General features: G+C 42.6%; 2 protein-coding genes across 2 annotated transcripts in view; one reads left to right on the top strand and one right to left on the bottom strand.

The window, feature by feature from the left end:
* The window catches only part of ELOVL2 (ELOVL fatty acid elongase 2), a 66,159-nt gene extending 54,714 nt beyond the window's left edge, over window positions 1-11,445 (top strand). Inside the window, exons 4-8 of the mRNA XM_040645042.1 lie at window positions 1,456-1,533; window positions 4,399-4,570; window positions 7,040-7,164; window positions 7,642-7,776; window positions 9,304-11,445. Coding sequence (XP_040500976.1) covers window positions 1,456-1,533; window positions 4,399-4,570; window positions 7,040-7,164; window positions 7,642-7,776; window positions 9,304-9,429 — 636 coding nt within the window. The 3' untranslated portion in view covers window positions 9,430-11,445. The remainder of the gene's footprint in view (window positions 1-1,455; window positions 1,534-4,398; window positions 4,571-7,039; window positions 7,165-7,641; window positions 7,777-9,303) is intronic.
* Window positions 11,446-18,970: 7,525 nt separating this feature from the next.
* SYCP2L (synaptonemal complex protein 2 like) overlaps window positions 18,971-22,563 on the bottom strand; it is a 105,844-nt gene continuing 102,251 nt past the window's right edge. The window contains exon 32 of the mRNA XM_008692812.2: window positions 18,971-19,525. The gene's annotated coding sequence lies outside the window, so the exon portion shown is untranslated. The remainder of the gene's footprint in view (window positions 19,526-22,563) is intronic.

The following is a 22,563-nucleotide window of genomic DNA, read 5'->3' as shown; positions in this document are numbered from 1 at the left end:
ATCATGACCTGAGCCGAAATCAAGAGTCAGCCGCTTAACCAACTCAGCCACCCGGGAGCCCCAACTGCTTAATTCTATTTAGATTCTAAATGGTCAGGTAGTTTTAAACAATCTAAATTTTTTTTTTTTTTTTTTTTTTTTTTTTTAGTAGTTCAGCTTTAACATCCCATCCCTCCCCACTCTGTGTATGTATTTCAACAGAGCTATACCTTTACACACCTCTGATGGGCAGCCACAAATAGTAGGCCTTTGCTTACCTTAGGTAACATGTTAACTAGACTTCGTGGTGATCATTTCACAATATACACAAATATCGAAATTCGAAGGCCTTGTCAGATGTATAGGTTTCTTTTCATATCCAGAGATATTTTTCATTCAGCAGTTGTAAATGACAGCCTGCTCCATATTACTGAAGTTGGAAAGGTCAAAAATTTTCTCATAAATTAAGAAAAAAAAATTCCCCTAAATAAAATTTGATGAAGGGAGAAAATACTGTATATACCTGCCTTAAATTCTAGAATTTTAAGTTTTTGCAGTAATAGCAGGAAAGAAAAGACAGAACTTCTTCGGCAGAATTTTCCACAGAATTTAAAAAGTTCATTTTCTCATATATATTCATTGAGTGCCTTCTATGTGCTGGACATTGGGCAAGGAACAGTGGATTCAAAGATGAGCAAAAAAGGCACAAACCTTTATAGAGCCCTTTGTTTTTTCGACATGATGAGGGGTATAGTATTAATCAGTTATAATCACACAAATGATTGATTACCAACAAGCATAAATACAATGACAAAAATGACTTAAGAACCTTTGAGCCCAGGTTTTCAGGCCTGTAAAATGGTAATAAATATGTACTTCATAAAATTATGGAGATGATCGATTAAGTGTAAGCCAATACAAAGTATTAAATATTAAGTAATATTAAATTATTAAATAATACTGGGTGGCTCAGTTGGTTGGGTGTCATACTCTTGATTTCAGCTCAGGTCATAAGATCAAGCCCCATGTCAGGCTCTGTGCTCAGCAGGGGGCCTGCTTAAGATTCTCTCTGTCCCTTCCCCTCTCTCTCTCTAAGTAAATAAATCTTTAAAAAATTTTTTTAGTGTTTTCTCGGTTGTTTACACATAATTCTACATTTCACCTGTAGAATTATAGGACTAGATGATTCCTTACATGAAATATTTTATTATTCAAACGGTAGCTAAATTCTGTCCTTTGGGCCACTGTAAAGGTTAGAAGCAAATTATACCAAATCAGGAATACAACCATTGGTATCTGTTCAACAGCAAGAATGAAATCCTTTGCTCACATGTGTTTGAGGACAGGATTGAGAAACTGAGGTGGATGGGAGTCCCTACTCAGACCTTGAATAGGCACCAATCAGAGACATGAATATGGAATTCAGTTCTCTTCCAAATTTTAGTGTTAATTTTTCCTCCTTTGTTTCTTTGGCAGCTTATTCTCTCCAGTTGGGAAGGAGGCTACAACTTACAGTGTCAAGATCTCGCCAGCGCCGGGGAAGCCGATGTCCGGGTGAGTCCTGAGAAGCTAACTGACCATCTGCAACCCTTTCTCCTCGAAAAGGAGAGGAGGTTTCCTCCTTCCAGATACAACGATGGGGCTCGGAGTACATAAGAAAGGGAGTCCTCCCGTTCTAATAGAAATGCCTGGTAACAAAAATGTTTTCCAAACGTCCAGTGCTGGAGGACTGACTGACTAAACCATGACGCGTCCAGAAAGGGAGCCTTCTGCAAAACGGAACGAGGAAGATCTGTTAGAGTAATTTTGGGGACATTCTCTCAAAAAACAAAACCAAAAACAACTTGCAGACGGTGTTTCTAGGATAGTACAAGAAGTGATATGAAGATATGTGTGTGTGTTTATGTTTTTGAAAAGAAACAGTGGCAGAATAAACCAAAACCTAACAAAGCCTTCTCCTTTTGGGTGAAGGAACTAGGCAAAAGGGGATAAGGATGGAAGCTAGACTTCTCTGAATGTACCTCGTGTCATATTTGATTTTGGAACCATGAAGTGTTTTACATAATATGAAACAAAAGTAAGTTTAAAAAGAAAGCAAGGCAGCCTTCCTCCCAAAGCTTGGAAACTAAAGTAAATGTGAATACACCCGTAGATTAAGTTGGTGACATAACCACCTACAGAATTATTTCAAGTGACTTAAAAACACAGTGTTTTGACTGAACATCCCTAGGGGGATTTATCTTAACAGTATTCCATAGTTTTTTTGGTTTCTATCAATAAAAATATTGGTGTTGCTCTTTGGAGACTGTTAATAGGTACACTGTGAATAAAGTACATAATGTTAATATCATTACAACTAGTATTTGAAACATAGTTTAGCTTTTTTATTAGTATCTCTTTTCTAACATTAGTCACAGATTCAAATTGGAAATATCAGAATTAACTTTATTCTAAAAACAAATGTGTTTTTTAGCTCTTATCTCCAGAAAAGGCCTAGTCTCTGACAGCCCAGTGCAGTGAGCAATGAATACCCAGATTGTGCTTTCTAAATATAATTTTCCACCAGAAGGGATTAGAGTTCTTAGGGAATCGGCCAGTTCCCGGTTTGGGATGGGAAAAGTGTATAAGCAGAATCCAGGACATCTTGTGACAGAAAGCAAGCAAGCCGTCCAGGACTACTTGGTCATTACAAAAAGATCTAGGAGCCACTTTGAAGGGGACTCCCAGTGCTCAAGATGGGACAATGCAAAAAGATTACTGACGAATGGATTGAAATATATTACATTTATTTAAAAACCACAAGTTTAAAATGATACTAAAAAACCCATTGTTGACTTTTGAAGGTTGCTAGAACAACAACTCCTTCTAGGGGAAAAAAGTTAAAGGCAACTTTGCTTTCCATATGTGAATTTCCAAATAGAGGAAGAGCTCTTCTCTATAGAAAAAAATACATGACAAGAGAATTAGAAAATCATCCTTTTGAAAGTCCTAGTGAAATGATGGATCTGTTCAGCAGTCATCTATAAGTGATAAAACTATGGGGTGAAAGTGAATGGAGAAGCTTCATAATGGGGGCACCTTGGTGGCTCAGTTGATTAAGCATCTGCCTTCAGCTCAGGTTGTGATGCCAGGATCCCGAGTCCTATGTCACCCTCCCTGCTCAGCGGGGAGCCTGCTTCTCCTTCTCCCTCTGCTCCCCGTCCCCCTCCATGCCTGGGCACGTGCACACTCTTGCGTGCTCTCTCTCTCTCTCAAATGAGGAAACTTCATAATGACTGGATTAGGCTGAACTCTGTCCATGAATGTCAGTGGGACACCCCGAAATTCTGTGCCTCCCAGTGTGATGCCCCAGGGAGCACACACGACTGCCAGCAAAGTACTCTGCCCAAACCCCTAAATCTCAGTCCGTCAAGCCTCTAAATGTAATTGCTAGTGAGAGAGAATGTGGGGGATAGAGAAACACGTATTAAATAACACTAGGAATCCATAGTATTAGGAGTTCTATCTAATAGCTGATCTAGTTTTTGTGAGGAGAAGACAGGAAAAGCAAGGAAGGGGACACTTACCGATCAGCAGACTGGAGAACCATATCACATCCGGATTAAATCAATTATAAAAAGACATTTTTGAGACAGATTTGAACATGGAGGCTATGTTAAAAAGTATCTGTTAGTTTTTATAGATAAAATGATAGCTTGCATTTGCTTATAATCTACACCCCCCTAAAGTTCAGAAATAGACTTGATTCAACAACTTGGAAACATATTGAAAACTTGGAAACTTAGTGATAGATGACACAGGTTCTCTATACTTACTCTCTTTGCCTTTATGGATGTTTGACAATTTCCATAACCAAAAAAAAAATGCTTATTAGAAACCTTTTAATTAAAAGCTTTAATATTAAGATGCACATTTTTAAATCTTTTTTAAAAAATCTTCAAAGCTATAATACAAAATAAGTTATATAGATTTCTCTGCACCCGTTTTTTTTTTTTTTTTTTTTTTTTTTTTTTTTTTTGGCATCCATTTTAGTTCTAATTTTTTTCCGAGAAAAATCAAGGAGACGGTTAGGTCGAGTTCGAGGGGAAAGGAGGGGGGATGTGGGGAGGAGGCTTCTAGGAAGCCCGAGCACCTGGACAGCGCACGGTGTGTGCTCGGAGGGGCTGCTGGGAATAGCCGCCGGCGGGTGCACAGGAGTAACTTGATCGGATCTGCGTGTTGGAGGCGTACCTCGTTTTCACTAGGAATAAGGAGAAACTGGAGGCAGAGATGCCAGGAAGGTGCTTGTGTGCCTGCCTGAGAGAGGAATGCACACCAGTGAGAGCCAGTGTCACCCAGGTTGCCCAGAGGCAGGTGGGGCAGCAGGAGGGGCACTTTTGTTGCTCACCTTTGCTCTTTCCTGTTTCCACATTCTTACAGGTAGCCAAGGTGTTATGGTGGTACTACTTCTCCAAATCCGTAGAGTTCCTGGACACAATTTTCTTCGTTTTGCGGAAAAAAACCAGTCAGATTACTTTTCTTCACGTGTACCATCACGCCTCCATGTTTAACATCTGGTGGTGTGTTTTGAACTGGATACCTTGCGGGCAAAGTGAGTGATTTTGTTGATTTTTCAGTTCTCTGTAATTGGTCTTCTGAGACCTCTAGTGTCTTGTATTGAAGCTTGCAGATGGATCAGGAGAGAGAAAAGGGAGGCCACGGGGTGGCCCGCGTTGTCACACAGGGAAGCACCTATTTGCCAGCGGCCAGTTAGTTTCTGGTCTTTGATTCTGGCAAAATCTGAGTATTACCTTAAATTTTAAAAAACATCTTTTCTCCATGCACCAAACGTCTGAGGGCCAGAAGCACGTACTCCAGCTGGAGCAATTTTACTCCAGCCCCAGGGCCTGAAGGACTCCTGCAGAAATCAGTATGGCACCTTCCACAGTCACCCTGGCAGCACGACAGCTTGGGGCCATTTCCACTCCCAGGGCTTTTTCTCCATTCTGAACAATTAAGGTCACACTGTGTGTGGCTTTCAATATTTTTTAACTGAGAACTATAATACATATTATATCCCAGCCTCTTTACATGTATATACTTTGTATGAAACAATTTCAGGAACTATTTCCCCTAGCTCTGGGGGATGCACTTTGGGTTTTGTTGTTGTTGTTAATACTATGGCACTTTTTCAAAAAGCTGTGATTGTCACTACAGGGATTTCACAGCTCGCTAGTGGGTCCATTATGACCTGCAATAGGGACAGCAGGACTTCCTGATTGTCTTGTATCCCCACATCTAAAAATTTTCTGTGAAAGAACAGGTAAAACTTCAGTCAAAAAGAGTTTGGGATCTTAGAGATATAGTCCAAACATTCTTGACGTTTTAAAAAATATCAGTGACTATGAAGATGCAAATGAAACTGGAGTGTGAAGAAGGAGATTGCTGCAGGTGCGGGAGTCAGAAAGAGATGGGATTTCTATACCGCTCCTGGACAGAATCTAGTTTCTTGAGTTTTGTTATTAAGACCATGATAGACTTATGCTGTAATCAATTTGTAGTCCATAATATCATGCAAGAATTGAAGGTTAAGTACTTAGTTTTTGTGCTTATCAGCTATCTCATTACAAATCACTGAGCATCTGAACGACAGTCTCACATAATCTCTGTGTAAAGACATCCGATTCCTGTTGATAAGATGCTGTGTGTGTGACAATTTCTATTGAACCTAAAATATTATTAAACTACGAGCAGCAACTACTCCTTTTCCATTCATTCACAGTCATGAAAACTCAGGTGAGTAAAAGAAATACCACTGACATTATGCTAGCTGGTACTCTGAAACTCTGTGCTTTCACGTAAATCCAAGCCCGGTAACAAGTTATTCCAGCCAGTGTTTGCAGAGGACTTACAGGATGCGAGTGTTGTTTTCATATCTTATTCGTTGATTTGCATTTATCTAACCAGACCTCTGATCTAGAATTGGAAAACCAGGCTAGAGAATTTAAATTGATTAGCCAGCATGGATGCAGTACTTTTCAGTTTATATAGTATTATTCAGTCCATCCCATCATGCCCCTTTTCCAGGTGACAAAATCAAAATTTACAAAGTAAAACTGATGTATCCCAGGGGCCCTAGCTACTAGGGGTCCTCGAGCTCCACAGCCCCTCCCACTGCAGGACTCAGCTTCATCTGGACCCCAAGGTAGCACTAAGCTGTCGTCACTGGGCCGGGCACTGTTGTAAGCACTTGGCATGTATGTACCGGTTTAATCCTCACGATAGTGAGTATCCCGGTTTCCAACCAAGAACCCGTCTCTGACATCTCACCTCTTGCAGCTGAATCCTTTTGCTTAGTTGAGCCAACATAGAACTTAGCTTTTTCCTTTGGTTTCCTGAAACACCATTCACTCCCGTTGATGGCAGCTACAGGGACTTCACGAAGGAAGGGGCAGGGAGGGGCACAGCACAGGTCCTAAAATTAGGTTTTAGATATTCTTTATCCTAGAAGTTCATGAGATGGCCCAGGCCCTGGGAAATCTCACTGGCAGGCCCCTCTTCTGTCCCAGCCTTCTCTCCTGCGGGACCTTCTCTCACCTTCCCCCAGCATCTCCTGCTTCCTAGGACCCTTTCAGGTAGAATTTATAAATAGAGCAGCATACTCTCCTTGACTCTTGTTCAGCCACGTACCAGCAGCTCTGTTTCCACAATCAAAATGGCTCATCAAAGGTGTCACGAAAGTGGAGACACTTCTCTTTCATTGGAATTCTGCCACCAGTTTGAAGCGAACATTTCGTTTTCTCCCAGATTAGCTGATAGTAATGACCCTGTAAGAGACAGTACCGCCTTTGCAAATCAAGAATTACCTGTTTGGTTGACACTCTGACTGAAAAACCGTCCCAGTTTTGTCCTATCTCAGCAACTGAATCCTGGAGTAATAGCACAGAAACGAAGGTGGATTTATCAGCATGAGATTCTGGTAAATGATAGCACCGTAGTTCATCTTCAGTGATGAGGCCCAGGAAGACCCAGTCCGACTCGATAAAGAACGAACAGTCATTTCTATACTGTACTTCTGCAGGTTTCTTCGGACCCACGCTCAACAGTTTTATCCACATTCTCATGTACTCGTACTACGGCCTTTCTGTGTTTCCATCCATGCACAAGTATCTTTGGTGGAAGAAATATCTCACCCAGGCCCAACTGGTATGTCATCCCTTCTTTCTGCTCTTCTCCGTGCGAAGCATCTAGCTATTCTCAGGGATGGAGGCAAGGAGTCTGTCATCCTCGACAGAGGCTTTTCTGTGTGAGGAGGCTGCCTATTTTTTCTCTAAAATTAGCGTTTTAAGAATTAAACCTGGTACGTTAAACTGTCCTCTGTGGATACACTTAGCTTCTTGCTGGCTTTGAAATGTAGATGCTTTAATCCAGACATTAATTTTAACAGATTCGTTTTTATCTAACGGATTTCAGCTGCTACTCTTCCACGAGAAAATGGGTTGGCAGTTGGACCTGTGTGCCAGTGTCGTTTCAAATGTCCGGATGGGATAGTGGGCTGCTTCGGCGTTTTATTTGATTCCTGCAAAACTTAGGGAGTATTAGGAGTTCTCAGTGTATAACATGCCAAACTGGATTGTCTAGGGCTTGCCTGGTTGCCTCACCTGCCGCCTCCCCCCCCCCCAGGTGCAGTTCGTGCTCACCATCACGCACACCCTGAGTGCGGTGGTGAAGCCCTGCGGCTTCCCCCTGGGCTGTCTCATCTTCCAGTCGTCCTACATGCTGACGTTAGTCATCCTCTTCTTAAATTTTTACGTCCAGGTAAGTGACCTGTAGATCTTCAGTGGCAGAACGTAGAAGACCGGGCTTTTGCCTTACATAGAGGTTTAATTCTCCCAGCTAAATAACGTAGCACAGACTTGTGGATAATAGAGGCACCCAAGGGAAACAGAGAAACGTGCATTCCGAAGGCCACACCCCGCATCCTCCCCTTGAAGGGTAACCACTGTGCAAGCCTAGTGGGCATTTTATTAGAGTTCAATCAAGTCATACGTTTGGCTGATATATTTGCACCAAAGTCGTATATGTGAATGCAGGAAATCTGTTTGAATGGAGAAGAACGGGAGCTAAATGCATTTAATATTAAGCTGTTTCTATATCAGCACTGTGATATTATAAACTCACTATTTGGAAAAAATTCTTTTAAGGCCAGCCGTCGTGGAAAGGTCACATTGGCTTTTTCTTCACTGTCATTTTCTCTTTAATCAACAATTTAAATGGGACGGAGCTACAAAACACTTTCAAAGCAACTCTGTTAAAAACCGATGAAAGCCGTGGCAGAGCACAGACCTCAGGTGCTCGTAGATTTTCAGTTGCTCTCCTGTGTGGGCGGGGGACAGAGATAGGAAGCTTCATGACAAAGAAATGAGAACATACATTTACATTCAAAACAGCACTTTCGAAATTGTACTCAAGTGTGTTTCTTTCTTCAGACAACAAGTGCTTTTTTTAGTTTGCCTTTGCTGCAAGTTAACCCACAGGGGCTTCACACACAGTCCTGCTGTGGGAACTGGAACCTCTGGCGGGTGGTTAAGCCCCCGTGTTTCTGAAATCGGACTGGCTAGGCCTTGTCTTTTATAAGAGAGAAAAGTTTCCTTTGAGAATTTCGAAAGGAATAACCATTGACGGAACCAAACAAAGCCACCCAAACAAAAACAGAAACAGACTGTTCCAGCAAAGCGCAGGTGTCAGGCCTTGAGGAGTAGGGGGCCCAGCTGGCTGGGTGACAGGCGCCCAGAACTTCAGTCCTACTTGTCCGCTCAAATGGAAGCTTACTCCGTTAGAGTTGGGCTTATAATTTCAGTCTTGACCCTTGTTAATACCACTGCTTAAAAAAAAAAAAAGTAAAAAAGATGAAATTGGGTATTTTGTGAGAATTAGGAAGAATATGCCAAAACCTAAATCAAGCCAGAATCTGAGGTACTGAGACTTTTAAAATAACAGCATTTTTTCTCCTTGAATTGGAAAGGATCTTATTTTTAGGAACTACAAGGAAGCAACTAATACAGAATAATTTAAATGCTAAGCCATTCATAATACGTAAATCCTAACCAGTGCAGATAAGCTGAAAGAAATAACCTTTCATCGGAATTCAGATTTGTTTTGGTTTTTACCCTATTTTTATTTTTAACTGTTAGCTTAAAAATTGTCCTATTACAAAAATTCTTATTTGTCCAATATGCAATAAAATCATGAACTGTTTTAGATTATGTGCCATGTCAGAGACAAAGTCTTATTCAAGAATCCTTTTTATTTTCTTCCCCTCTTTGAAATACATACATCCAACAGACATACCGGAAAAAGCCAGTGAAGAAGAATATGGAAGAGCCACCTGCAGGGAAAGAAGTTAAGAATGGTTTTTCCAAAGCCTACTTCACCGCGACTAACGGGGTCATCAACAAGAAAGCGCAATAAACGTCAAGTAACAGACAAAGCATATATAATAGCCTAACAGATTCGCTTGTTTTAAAGCAAAGACTGAATTGAAAGTTATATATGTTTTAGCATAAACTAATTTCTTTTGAGTTTATAAATCATTTGTACTCGGAATGTATTAATATATTGCTATGAGGTTAATCTGTTCCCTGAATGCTTCCGTCAGCACACCGTGTCACCTCAGACACCGAGCTCTGTAGACCTCAGACCTGGTGCCACTTCTCTCTCCTCCTCCGCACAGACTGAACCCCTCACCAGAAACTCTCTAACGCCTTATACACAAACAGAGCCAGGAAACGTGGAGCCTTGTGTTCCAAAGCCAGTCTTCAAATAGTTTTAGTCAGATTAAAATGTTTAAAACAAAATGTTAATTACCTTCTAGCTACAGGGTCTGAATCTATATTAAGCAATAATTGCTTAGTCCTTATTAAGCAATAAGGTCATCTGTCTGTTCTATTAGGACTCAACCCCAGAAAATACTAAAATGGATTATAAATGGAAGACAGGAAAATCTAGCAAAACTTCTTTTAAGGTAGTGTCTGTCAAATTCCTATACTAAGTCTCAACTTAGTGACATGGGAATGAAATTTGTATTTTATTTTGACAATTACTTTTTCTAAGAAGAAAAAAATCTTCTGCCAAATGCTTCTAGCTCAGGGCTTCAGATAGGAGTCATTCCTCAGTTCTAATTTGGTTTCCGCGACTATTCGTATATTCGTGCTACCTCCTATGTTAAATCCCCTGAGGTTAGGTTGTAAACAGACACCTTGCTCAGTTTTGAAAGCAGGATTTAATCTGGCTGCCCAGTTCCTTTCTGATCAAGGAATCTTCCCTTCTCCCTAGAAGGATAAGCCGCTGGAATATTTATAAATCAGAGCAGTTGGGGCAACACAGACATTGAATTTGTCCACTATTTGTTGTAACCCCACATACCTGCTGGCACTCTTTGCAGGGTAAGTTTTGGAAAACGGGAAGAAAAAAAGGGCGATGGAAAGATTCCTACGCGGGGCTGGTCATGAGCCTCAATGAGAAGTGCCGATTTGGCAAACGGCACACCCCTCCCCAGCCCGGGGAACACGCTTTCTACGGAGAACAAGCACAACAGCAGAGGAAAGCAGTAGTGAATATATTCTTTTCCCTCCCTAAGTATTGGACTTTACCATATTAACTTGCACCAAGAATGGAAACAATATTTTTTGAAGCTGTGAGGAAGATTTAGACCCTATAAGACTTGTCACCTTTGACACTTTTTCTTTCCTACCCTCTCCTTAAAATAACTTGTAGTTCGTAATGTTGAGGTCAGATGTGCAAGTGACAGAAACGCATGCTCACCGCTCCCTGGACCCCGTCCAGTCTGTGCGGGAGTGCCTTTCCGTCCTCCTTGCTCCCTCGCTTTCTAAAAATTCTTTTCCCTGTTTAAAAAAGAGCGTGGACTCTGGTACGACGTTGAACGGAGACCCTGATGGTGTTTTCTCCCTTCTTGCTCACGTCCGCCGCCCTCTCAGGACCTGGCCCACGTGGCAGACGTGCGGTGCATGTCTGTACATGTAACATGCGAGGACTTGGTCCGTTTTTACTGAACACACATTGCTGACACCCACTTGCTCTTGGATTTATTTTTCTAAAAAGTTTTCTAAAACTGATTTTTCTAGGGTGCTTCATCCCTACCTCCTTCCATCCCATACTAACAGTATTGTTACGAGTCTCATTCTCTCCCAGAAATTCGTTTTAAAATAAGGGCTAGCCTCAAGTACGCCTCCGAGTACTCCTCTATAACAAAACACAGGTTGGACTAAGAAGACAGCCCCTCAGAGCAACTGGACTCCAGTTCAGTTTTAGGTCCCAAGAAAGGGTTGAGCATCTGTTCTCAAAGTGCATCCCGGGAGAAAATGAGAGCCAGGGAGAAGCCGGACCTCCCCGGACATTCGTTGTTTGCACCTGGTTCTCAGCGGTCAGGGAGCCTCTAACGTCTCCCCGCTCTGCGTTTACCTGCAGCTTGGGTGCTCTCCTGGACTTGGTATCAGCAGAGCAGGGAGGGAAGCCATCCTTCAGCAGAATGACCGAGGGCCCCAGCTGGCAGCAGAGGGCAGGGGGAGACCTCGCGGGTTGCAGGATGCTGTCTCCCATGGCGTCTTTATCTAGTGAAGCAAACCAAACACTTCTAGCCTTAAACCATTCAAGGGCTGATACAATTACACAGAGCCATGAAATCTTAGCCACCAAAACTGAATCAGGCCACTATTTTAACCCGTCATTAAGTGTTGGAACTTTAAAAAGCAGAATGTCTACACTTCATGTGATTTTCCTAAAACTGTTAAAAGCCAGCCTCTATACTGTTAGAAAAATGAAAACCTTTTGTTCTTGAATTTCCTTTTACTCATAATGAAAATATATAATACTATGAGCACGTTAAAAATTCCAGTTTTTTTTAAACGGAATGTTAAATGGAAATGAAGTGACCTTTTCAACCATCAAAATGATACAGTGAAGCCTTTAGACATATTGAGAGAGAAGGCCCTCCCTCTCCCCATCAGAGAGATATTTATTTGTAAGGCAAAAGGATACTTACTGTGATGGGCGGAAAAGCACTTTGTATGTAAGAGACCATTCTGATTCTTCCATATCATTTTATGATGTTTCTGGGAACTTCTTATTTAGAAAATAAGGATATCACTTTTTGGTTTTCCTTTGAAAATACTTAAGAACATAATATCATGATTGGGGTGGACAGGGAGGCAGGAGAAGCCATCTTTCTCTGTAGACAGATAAGCATTCTGTATGATTGTTGTATAATAAATTGATTTTTACACTAAAGCAAAGCATGTTGAGATTGTTCTTATTTGGTTCAAAGACATTAAAACGTGTGCCTGCATGGTATTCCAAATGATTTATTACTCAGGAATTTTTTTTAATAAAGGGATATTTTAGCAATTAATTTTAAATGTTTAATTCTTCATTTCAATAAGCAATGCATGGCCTTTTATGTAACATTACCCTTACATAGTATTCATATACCAAGTTAAGCTATTTCAGAAAATGGTTATTACAAGAAAAATTTAAGACCAATTAGACGAGCAGAGGATATAACGGTTATAGCGAGCAGAGTTGTTCTAGAGAATAACCCGAGGAGGAGCACTGGCCTGGTTGAGGGGACCGTGTTAGGCAGGAACCGTACCGAAGAAGCTCTGAAGCCGCAGACTCCCCCCCCCCCCCCCCCAGAGCGCCCTGACAGCGGACAGGAAGCTGCTCCAGCTCAGGAGTGGGATGGGAGCTGAGACTTGACCATGACAAAGCCCCACAGAGACAGACGTCAAGGTCGTGGAGCAGGATCACGGACCGTGCTGTTGTGTCAGTGTAGCGTTTGGAACGGTGACGTTAGAACAAGCCAAGTCCAAAAGATGTGCTCAACTCCACTTAGGAAATCGCTTAAATCCCTGGATAGTAACAGGGATGGGGCAGGAGGGGAAAAGGGAAGGGGAGGTTTCAATTTCGAGGGGGTTTCAATCTCGCTATCTGAATGGGGACTTGAGTTTTCAGGCATGGGGACGACAGGACATTTTCAAGAGCCTCTTCTTAACCCACTGGGACTTCATTTTAAACAGTGGGTAGAATCAATTCATGCTTAAAAATAAATCCTTCTGTCTCTAGAGCAAGGCCTAAGAATTTGTAGCAAAGTGAAAGAGCTGTTTATACAAGGTAAGCATTCACCCAAATACATTTCTTAGTTTATATAAAGAAAACTTCAGCGGGCGTTTTTATTACGGCGGGCTTTTTTCAAAATCAGTGACATTCACACACGTAAGGAAGAGTTCTGTTCCAAGGCACACAAAGAAATCAGCACACTCACGAGACTACAGTCACCTAAAATAGCCCTTGACCTTCAGTAAAACATGACTTTTAGTCACGGAAAAGGGTAAAAGCGATTGATTTGTAAGTCCTTTTTCCTTTTTAAGAAACTCTGTGCAGGGAGCACTGGAATATCAGCAGGAGGGCAAACAGGTTGTAAATGCGGTCATCAAGGATCTTAGGAGCCCCTCACTGGGAGCCCATCGTAAAGGCGCCTGAGGCCAGGTCACCTCTGGCAGCCTGGGTGAGGCCACGCTCGCTCCAAGCTCCTGGCACCTACCTACCTTTGCGGTTGGCATGCACCACAGCCTGCAGCCCGGGGAGGAGACCTGTGCTCTCCTATTTGCCAGCCCCAGTTAGTTCTCCCACATCTGCCTTCCGCCGATACAACTAGCTGACCTCTGAAGGCATTTGGGTCTATGACTCCCGAGCATTGAACAACAAAAGGAAAAATTTTGCAGTTTTGCCTGGGTTGATGTCCTATACTAAGAGGGAAATAAACTTCACATTCCTTAACAAGCATTAGAAGTTGCAATTTCTTGGGGCGCCTGGGTGGCACAGCGGTTAAATGTATGCCTTCGGCTCAGGGCGATCCCGGCGTTATGGGATCGAGCCCCACATCAGGCTCCTCTGCTATGAGCCTGCTTCTTCCTCTCCCACTCCCCCTGCTTGTGTTCCCTCTCTCGCTGGCTGTCTCTATCTCTGTCTAGTGAGTAAATGGAATCTTAAAAAAAAAAAAAAAAAAAAAAAAAAAAAGTTGCAATTTCTTAAAGATTTAAGCACCTCTATCTGAGCTAGCCCATGTGGAACTACCCGCCACCGCCTTTGTTTTTTTTTTTTTTTTTTTGTAGGATCTTATTTGAGAGAGAGCATGCAGGCATGGGCTGGGGGCAGGGGGGGAGAGGGAAGAGAGGGAGAAGCAGACTCCCAACCAAGCGGGCAGCCCATCGTGGGGCTTGATCCTAGGACCCCAGGGGTCATGACCTGAGCTGAAGGCAGACGCCGAGCTTAACCGACTAAGCCACCCAGGTGCCCCAGCCTTCATTTTTTTAAAGCTAGCTTAGTCCTATGGGATTTGGATAAACTCCAGAAACAGTAATGTTCACTTAAATATTTGTCAAATCTACCTTGTCCGGTGCTATGTATTACGTAGACATAAGAAGTGATCCCAGTGACACCTGCCCTTAGAGTTCAGAGTCTGGTAAAGTAGATGGAGAAACGTTTAGTTATAAAATAATGGAAGTATTAAATATAGCTTACCAAGAAAACCTAGAAAACTAAAAGGAAGCAATACCTGAGCTTAGTTTCAATGGATGAGAAATTCTCCATATAGATGAGGGGGTTTTGTTCAAGAAAATTCCAGAGGTTAAACCCCTGGATTCCAATGGAGTCCCCAGTCCCTCAGCAAGTATCGGAGTGCCTCCTATGTGCCAGGCATTGCCCAGGGTTTGGAATGAAATATAAAGAGAACAGGGGGCGCCTGGGTGGCACAGCGGTTAAGCGTCTGCCTTCGGCTCAGGGCGTGATCCCGGCGTTATGGGATCGAGCCCCACATCAGGCTCTTCTGCTATGAGCCTGCTTCTTCTTCTCCCACTCCCCCTGCTTGTGTTCCCTCTCTCGCTGGCTGTCTCTATCTCTGTCAAATAAATAAATAAAATCTTAAAAAAAAAAAAATATAAAGAGAACAGACAAGTTCTCTGCATTTAAGGAACTCTTGTCTAGTGGACATCTCCTAGAGGGAAGACGCAGTTATCACGCTCTGTAAGACATCTGTTTATGCTGTTAAACATGTCTGGGCTCACAGACTCCTATCAAATACGTGGGAGCCCCAACTATGAAGCCTGAGACCCCTATTCCAGACCAAGCTCACAATACCTGGCTTGAGAAAAGCAGCAAAAACCACTGAAACATCACTAATTGTGAATTATACTTTTGAAGCATATTTTAGGTTCTTGTGGGAGCAAAAGGACTACTGCCCTGTGTATTAGGGCCCAGGATTTCAGCAGCAGAACCGCTACAGAGTTACCCACACATACGCATGAAGGGATTCATCACAGGGATTTGACACTATCCAGTTGTGGCTGTGATTAAGTACCCTCTAAAAGGCTGTTGTCATCCTATCTAGTGTTAGGGCTCAAAGTCCACCAGGGGGGGTGAGGCAGTCAGGAAGGGAGGATGTGTAGAGAATGGGGAGATCAAGAGTGAGCTAGAACTCACGGCGTAAGCTGGAGCCCACGAGAGAATCTACAGATTCCATGCAATCTCTATCAAAATACCAACAGGATTTTTCACAGAACTAGAACAAATAACACTAAAATTGTATGGAACCAAAGACGACCTTGAAGGACAAAAGCAATATTGAGAAAGAACAACAGAGCTGGAGGCATCACAATTCCAGATTTCAAGCTATACTACAAAGCTGTAGTAATCAAAACAGTATGGTCCTGGCACAGAAACAGACACATAGATCAATGGAACTGAATAGAGACACCCCCTCCCCAAATAAACCGACATTTGTATGATTAATCTATGACAAAGGAGGCAAGAATATATAATGGGGAAAAGACCATCTTTTCAATAAATGGTGCTGGGGAAACTGGACAGCTACATGTGAAAGAATAAACTGGACCACTTTCTAACACCACAGACAAAAATAAGCTCCAAATGAGTTAAAGACCTAAATGTGAGACCTAAAACCATAAAAATCCTAGAAGAGAGCACAGGCAGTAATTTCTCTAACGTCAACGATAGCAACATTTTTCTAAGTCTCCTATGGCAAGGGAAACAAAAGCAAAAATAAACTACAGGGACTAATCAAAATTAAAAAAAATTTTTTTTCATTTATTTGAGAGAGACAGAGACAGACCACAAGCAGAGAGAGCTGCAGGCAGAGGGAGAAGCAGGCTCCCCACTTAGCAAGGAGGCCGACAAGGGGCTCAATCCCAGGACGAGCCAAAGACAGATGCTTAACCGATTGAGCCACCCAGGCATCCCCAAAATAAAAAGGTTTTGCACAGCAAAAGAAACCACCAGCAAAACAAAAAGATAACGCATTGAGTGGGAAAAGATATTTGCAAGTGATTTATCTAATAAAGGATTACTATCTAAAAATATACATATATACAAAGAACTCATACAACTCAACACCAAAAAAACCCCCACAACAATCTGATTAAAAAAAAATCAGCGGAGCACCTGAATAGAAATTTTTCCAAATAAGAAATACAGATGGCAGACAGACACATGAAGAGATGCTCAACATCACTCATCATCAGGGGAAATGTAAATCAAAATCACACTGACATATCACTTCAGGCCTATGAGATTGGCTAAACTCAAGAAGAGGAGAAACAGCAATGTTGGAGAGGATGTGGAGAAAAAGGAACTCTCCTGCATTTTTGGTGGGAATGCAAGCTGGTGCAGCCACTGTGGAAAACAGTATAAAGACTCCTCAAAAAATTAAAAATGGAAATACCATATGATCCAATAATTCCACTATTGGGGGCCTATTTACCTGGGGAAAACGAAAACACTAACTTGAAAAGAAACATGCACCCCTGTGTTCATTGCAGCATTATTTACAATATCCAAGATGTGGGAGCAACCTAGGTGTCCATCAACAGATGGTAAGGGAGATGTGGCGCAGCAATATATACAATGGACTCCTGCATGGCCATAAGAAAGGATGAGATCGCGCCATTTGAGACACAGATGGACCTTGATGATATTATGCTAAGTGAAATTAGACTAAGACAAATGCCATGTGATTCCACTCATAAATGGAATCTTAAAAAAATGAATAAATGAACAAAAAGCAGAATCAGAACTAAAAATATAAACAGATGGTTGCCAGTGGGGAGGAGAATGGGGAGGTTGGGCCGAATGGGTGAAGGGGGAGAAGGAGATACAGGCTTCCAGTTATGCGATGAGTAAGTCATGGGAATAAAGAGCAGAGCGTAAGGAATACAGTCTAGGATATGTGATAGTGATGGGTGGGGACAGATGGCAGCTACACTTGTGAGCATAGCATCATGTATAGAGTTGTCAAACCACTAAGTTGCATACCTGAAACCAACGTAACATTGTGTGTCAACTACACACACACCAAACACACACACAGAGAGAGAGAGAGAGAGAGAGAGAGAGAAAGAGGCCAGGAGCTAATCCGCATGGACGTGGGGTGAGCATCACAGTACGTACTGGGAAGAGCCACCATGGAGGACGGAAAGTTACAGTGCAGAGGAATGCTGGAAACCACAAATGAGGCCAAGGCCACAGCTTGGTCCCAGAATTCACTGTGGTGGGCACAAGGCTGCTCTCAGTTGAAAGGAGGTGAACTCCGGTCCAAGCTGCTTTCCGTGTTGGTGTAATTGTCCCCATCATACAGCTAGCTCCTGGAGGCCCTTGACAATAACAACACAGAATCTTCAGCACCACATACAGAGTTTGGCCGTGCATACAGTTAGTGCTCAATAAGGATTCGAAGACTAAGACAGTGTCGAATGAAGACTTTCTGGGGAACATTCCTAAAGTGATATCTTCCAAAATCTCAAGTTGGTGTTTGCAACTTCCATCAACTCATCCTCAAGCTTAGCTCTTAGAATCCTCTCCCCGTCATGAGCTAGCCCACCTGCTCCCTCCTTCACACTGTGTCCTCGGGGAGGCCTTTACTGCTGTGAAGACCTCCGCTAGATGGCATTCGGTCTTCCTACTACTAGTGGATTAATCTTCCTAAGCCACTATGTTTGTTTCTCATTCTCTGCTAAGTCGTCACTGACGCATTCTCACCAAGAATAAAGTCCTTCTAATCAAGACAGTAAAGGCAGTAAAGGCACTCAGTCTGGGCCTTAATTTCCACTCATACTCCACAGTATTACAGCCTCCAACACATTCTGCACGCCTCTGCCTCTGTGCCTCGAGTCTCGTTAGTCCCTCTCGGCTAACCCTAGAAAAATCCTCCCCAGCCTTCAAGAGCTCAAATGGTGCTTCTCCTCCAGGAACCTGTCCCTGATCAACCCACAAAAAACGACCTCTCCCTCCTCACACCCCTGCTGGTGCTTAGTTTACTCCCCATTTATGGTGCTTGTCACACACAGCCTGGAGATTCTTCAATGACCTGGTGCCTTAAGACCAAGTTTTTACTGGCTAAGATCACACCTCACCCATCCTAACCTCTACCACGTGAGCTCACTGAAGGCTTTGGAGAGTACAGCTCCCCAGTATATGTTTACCCATTACCAGAAGTCCTATATACTCTTCAGATGTCCTTCATCGAAGACCGTCAATGTAATGGCACTGAAATCCACAACACGCCAGGTCACCAGGAATCGTGAGCCCTACACTGGATATACCCAAATGAAATGAGGTTAATTAGACCCTTTGGACCTAAAGAAAAAGTGCTCTTATACTCTGTAAAGTTTACAATAATATACTAAACCATAGCTCGTTAAAAAATCCTAAATAGAAAAGATGACACACTGGGGTTGCAAACATTTGTTCTGACAGATTAAATACATAATGCATAAGATATATTATGTCACTAAGTTATACTATATAACGAATAAACTGTGTTCGGTTTGCGGTCTTCAACTGTACTTACCCAATTTGTGAAGTTACTTTGTAAATGGCCTCGAATTAGGTAGATTTTATAAATAAATGCACTCAACTGCATATGCAAGCGTCATGCACGCAGACTTTATTAGAGCATTTAGTAATTATCACATGAGCTTTTCTCCTCTGCTCAAGCTGGCGGTTCTGTGAAAGTGCTGAAGAAACTAGAATATTTGCGGATCAAGTGAAATAATAACTATTTCAAAATACAACGCCACTTTCATCTGAGTGCTTTTCATCACAAATGAAATTCTCCCTCAAAGAGATGTACCAAATAGCATGGATACAGATGTTAAGATTTTCTTTCCCCCACAAAGCTTGAGGACCCTTCTCAAATAAAAATCAATTTTACTTTGAAATCATTAAAAAAAAAAAAAAAAAAAGCAACACTCTAAGTTGGTAAACATCCCGAACTTCCTCTTTTCTGACCAAAGTTTGTTGCAGAAAGTTAACTTTTGTGAACAAAGGGACAATAGCACAGCTGTAAACTACCAACATAATTCTGTTCTATTATAACTCAGGGGTCCCAGTGGGAGTGAAGCAAAATGCATCAGCCAGAGCTCTAAAGAACCACTGAGCGGCCCAAGCCAGCGTTGTCGTCCTCCGGCGGCTCAGACGGCTGGAAAGAAAATACAAAGAATGGTAGTTAGCAGAGCCTGCACCACCCACCTCTTGGTCCCCCTTAGAACGCAGTAAGCCGACACGAACGTCACGACACTTCACCAGCCACACCCTAACTCAGATATGCAGTAAAGTTGCATCTTTGCCCAGCAGCCGCTGAAGTCAGTGCACTGGGTAAAAGCCGGCCAGAGTCAAAGTCGCCCTCAAAAATGGGCTCCTGGGTGGCTCAGTAGCTTGAGTGGCTGGTTCATGATCTCAGGGTGCTGGACTCGAATCCTGCATTGGGCTCCACGCTCAGCGAGGAGTCTGCTTGGGATGCTCTCTCTCCCTCTGCTCCTCCCCCTGCGCACATGTGCGCTCTTCCTCTCCCAAATAAATGAACACCTTAAAAAAAAGGCTTAATGTGCTGCTTCGATGATGTGCCTGCTATCTCTCGATAGTCAAACACAGCAGGTTATTTTTTCTTCTAACGTTGGAGAAAAGACAGGTATTTCTTGGGTGGAATACTAGAGGCAGTGGCTGGGCTGGCTTTTGGGGCCACGCTGTCTGAAAACTGTGTGTTGTTAATAACTAGACTGGGACTGAGCCCAGTTCGAGCCTCATAAAACAAGAGGTAGATAAGAGCTGATATCCAGGAGGAAATAGATGTTCCCAGCCTAATGCAAACACTAGGTCGCACGCTCATCGTAAAGCATGGCAGGCAGAACCACCTGTGCAGGGGCACCTGGGTGGCACAGCGGTTAAGCATCTGCCTTCGGCTCAGGGCGTGATCCTGGCGTTATGGGATGGAGCCCCACATCAGGCTCCTCCGCTATGAGCCTGCCTCTTCCTCTCCCACTCCCCCTGCTTGTGTTCCCTCTCTCACTGGCTGTCTCTCTCTCTGTCAAATAAATAAATAAAATCTTAAAAAAAAAAAAAGAACCACCTGTGCAATTGAAGTTATTCCTTTGTTTTCTCCCCCTCTGTTCAGCACGTGTAATTTGATTCCAGCCCCACAGAATTACTAGATACCCACTCAACATCTGTTCTCCCTTTCCTATTTACAGAACCCCCCTTTTTGAGAAGACAGTAACAGTCAAATTCTCCCCATATTCCCTTTCCACTATGGAGAGCCACGTGACCCCGTGCAGGTCAGTAAGGTGGAGACAAATGTCTGTTGGTTTGGGCTTCCATGGAAACTTTTATTAATTTAGAAAAAAAGGAAGCCGAAGGGCGATTCTGCTGGCACACATCTGTTACCTTTCACCTATCCCCTCTTCCGACCTGGAGTGTAGAAGAGATTCCAGAAGTAGAACAATCACTATAAAGCCCAAAGCCAAGGGGCGCCTGGGTGGCACAGTGGTTAAGCGTCTGCCTTCGGACTCAGGGCGTGATTCCGGCGTTATGGGATCGAGCCCCACATCAGGCTCCTCTGCTATGAGCCTGCTTCTTCCTCTCCCACTCCCCCTGCTTGTGTTCCCTCTCTCGCTGGCTGTCTCTATCTCTGTCAAATAAATAAATAAATAAATAAAATCTTAAAAAAATAAATAAATAAAGCCCAAAGCCATGTGAATGATGGCTGAGCAGGAAGCTCAAAGGACCTGGTCTCTGACGGCCCCTGAATGCTACCGCATCACCAGCCCTGGGCAACATACCTCCCAACATACCTCCCCTCTGGGTGCTGCTGACAGGGGGACATAAAACCCTGACTGGGTTTGCTCCTGAGCCTGATTCCTGTTACACGTGACCAACTGGAACACGTACATTTAATTCACACGTGATCCAATTCTCCATTAGGGCTGGGAATTAGGCTAATATTCTTAACCCAGATTAGTCTTTTTTTTCTATATCCTCTTTTCATACTATTTTGATTTGAAGATTTGCTATTTTTGTTTTCCCAAAATAGTAATTTTTTTTTCCTGGGGTGCCTGCGTGGCTCAGTTAGTTAAGTGTCTGCCTTCAGCTCAGGTCATGATCTCGGGGTCCTGGGATCAAGCCCCGTGTCAGGCTCCGTGCTCAGCGGGGAGTCTGCTTCTCCCACTCCCTCTGCTCCTCCCCTCTGCTCATGCTCTCTCTTCCAAATAAATAAAATCTTTTTTAAAAAATAGTAATTTTTTCTTCATAATGAAAGTAATTCAAGATGTATGTAAAAGGATATTCACTACAGAGTTATTTGTAATAATAATTTAAAATAACCTGGATGGGCATCAACAGGGCATCAAATGTATAAGTGATAGCATGTCCATAAACTACAATATTTTACAGTTAATAAAAAAAAGTAGATCCATATCATTGACTTGGAAAGGAATCCTACTTTTATTGCTCAGAGAACAAAAATATGCCCAATATTTAGTCTAACATTTGTGTTACTTAAAAATATACATATGTATCCTTACACAGACATTTGTATACGTTCTTCTATACGCATTGGCAAAGTGTCTGGAAGAATATGAACCAAACTGTAAAGAGGTAGTTACCTCTGGATTACAGATAAGGAGGAGGGTTAGAGAAAGTGGAAAAAAATAACTCTTTATAAATGTTATGCTGTTTAAATTTATTCCACAAAAGTAATTCATAGCTTGGACTAAATTCTAAAAATATAGAAGTAGCCTAAGATAAGAAGATTCACCTAAAATGTCACCACACAGAAATAACCACAGTTGACATTTGGGTGAATATCTTCTGGAATCTAGACCTCTCACTGTGTATACATATATGCATATACACACAAACTCTCTTTTGTAACACCACCTTCCCTGGTCAACTCCTTCCCCTCCTCTTCTGCGGGCTTCATCTCCTTGCCTTATTTTAACACATTACAACGGCCCAAGGATTTTGTCCTGGCACCTGTCTCTACACACCGTGCCTAAGTGAACTCCATCAGTCTTATGTCCAGCCCTCTACCATAAGTCTTAGTCTCAAATAGCCAGTCCCCCACTTGCCAACTCCATTCCGATGCTGAAATCACACATCGAATATATGTTCCAAATTAGGCTTTTAATATCTATCCACAACCTCCCCTCCCCGCTACCAGCTAAACCAGACCTTTCCCTGTCT

This window comes from Ursus maritimus, unplaced genomic scaffold (assembly GCF_017311325.1).
Source record: "Ursus maritimus isolate PB19 unplaced genomic scaffold, ASM1731132v1 scaffold_30, whole genome shotgun sequence".
NCBI lineage: Eukaryota > Metazoa > Chordata > Mammalia > Carnivora > Ursidae > Ursus > Ursus maritimus.
This window is presented reverse-complemented; position numbering and strand designations above follow the sequence as displayed.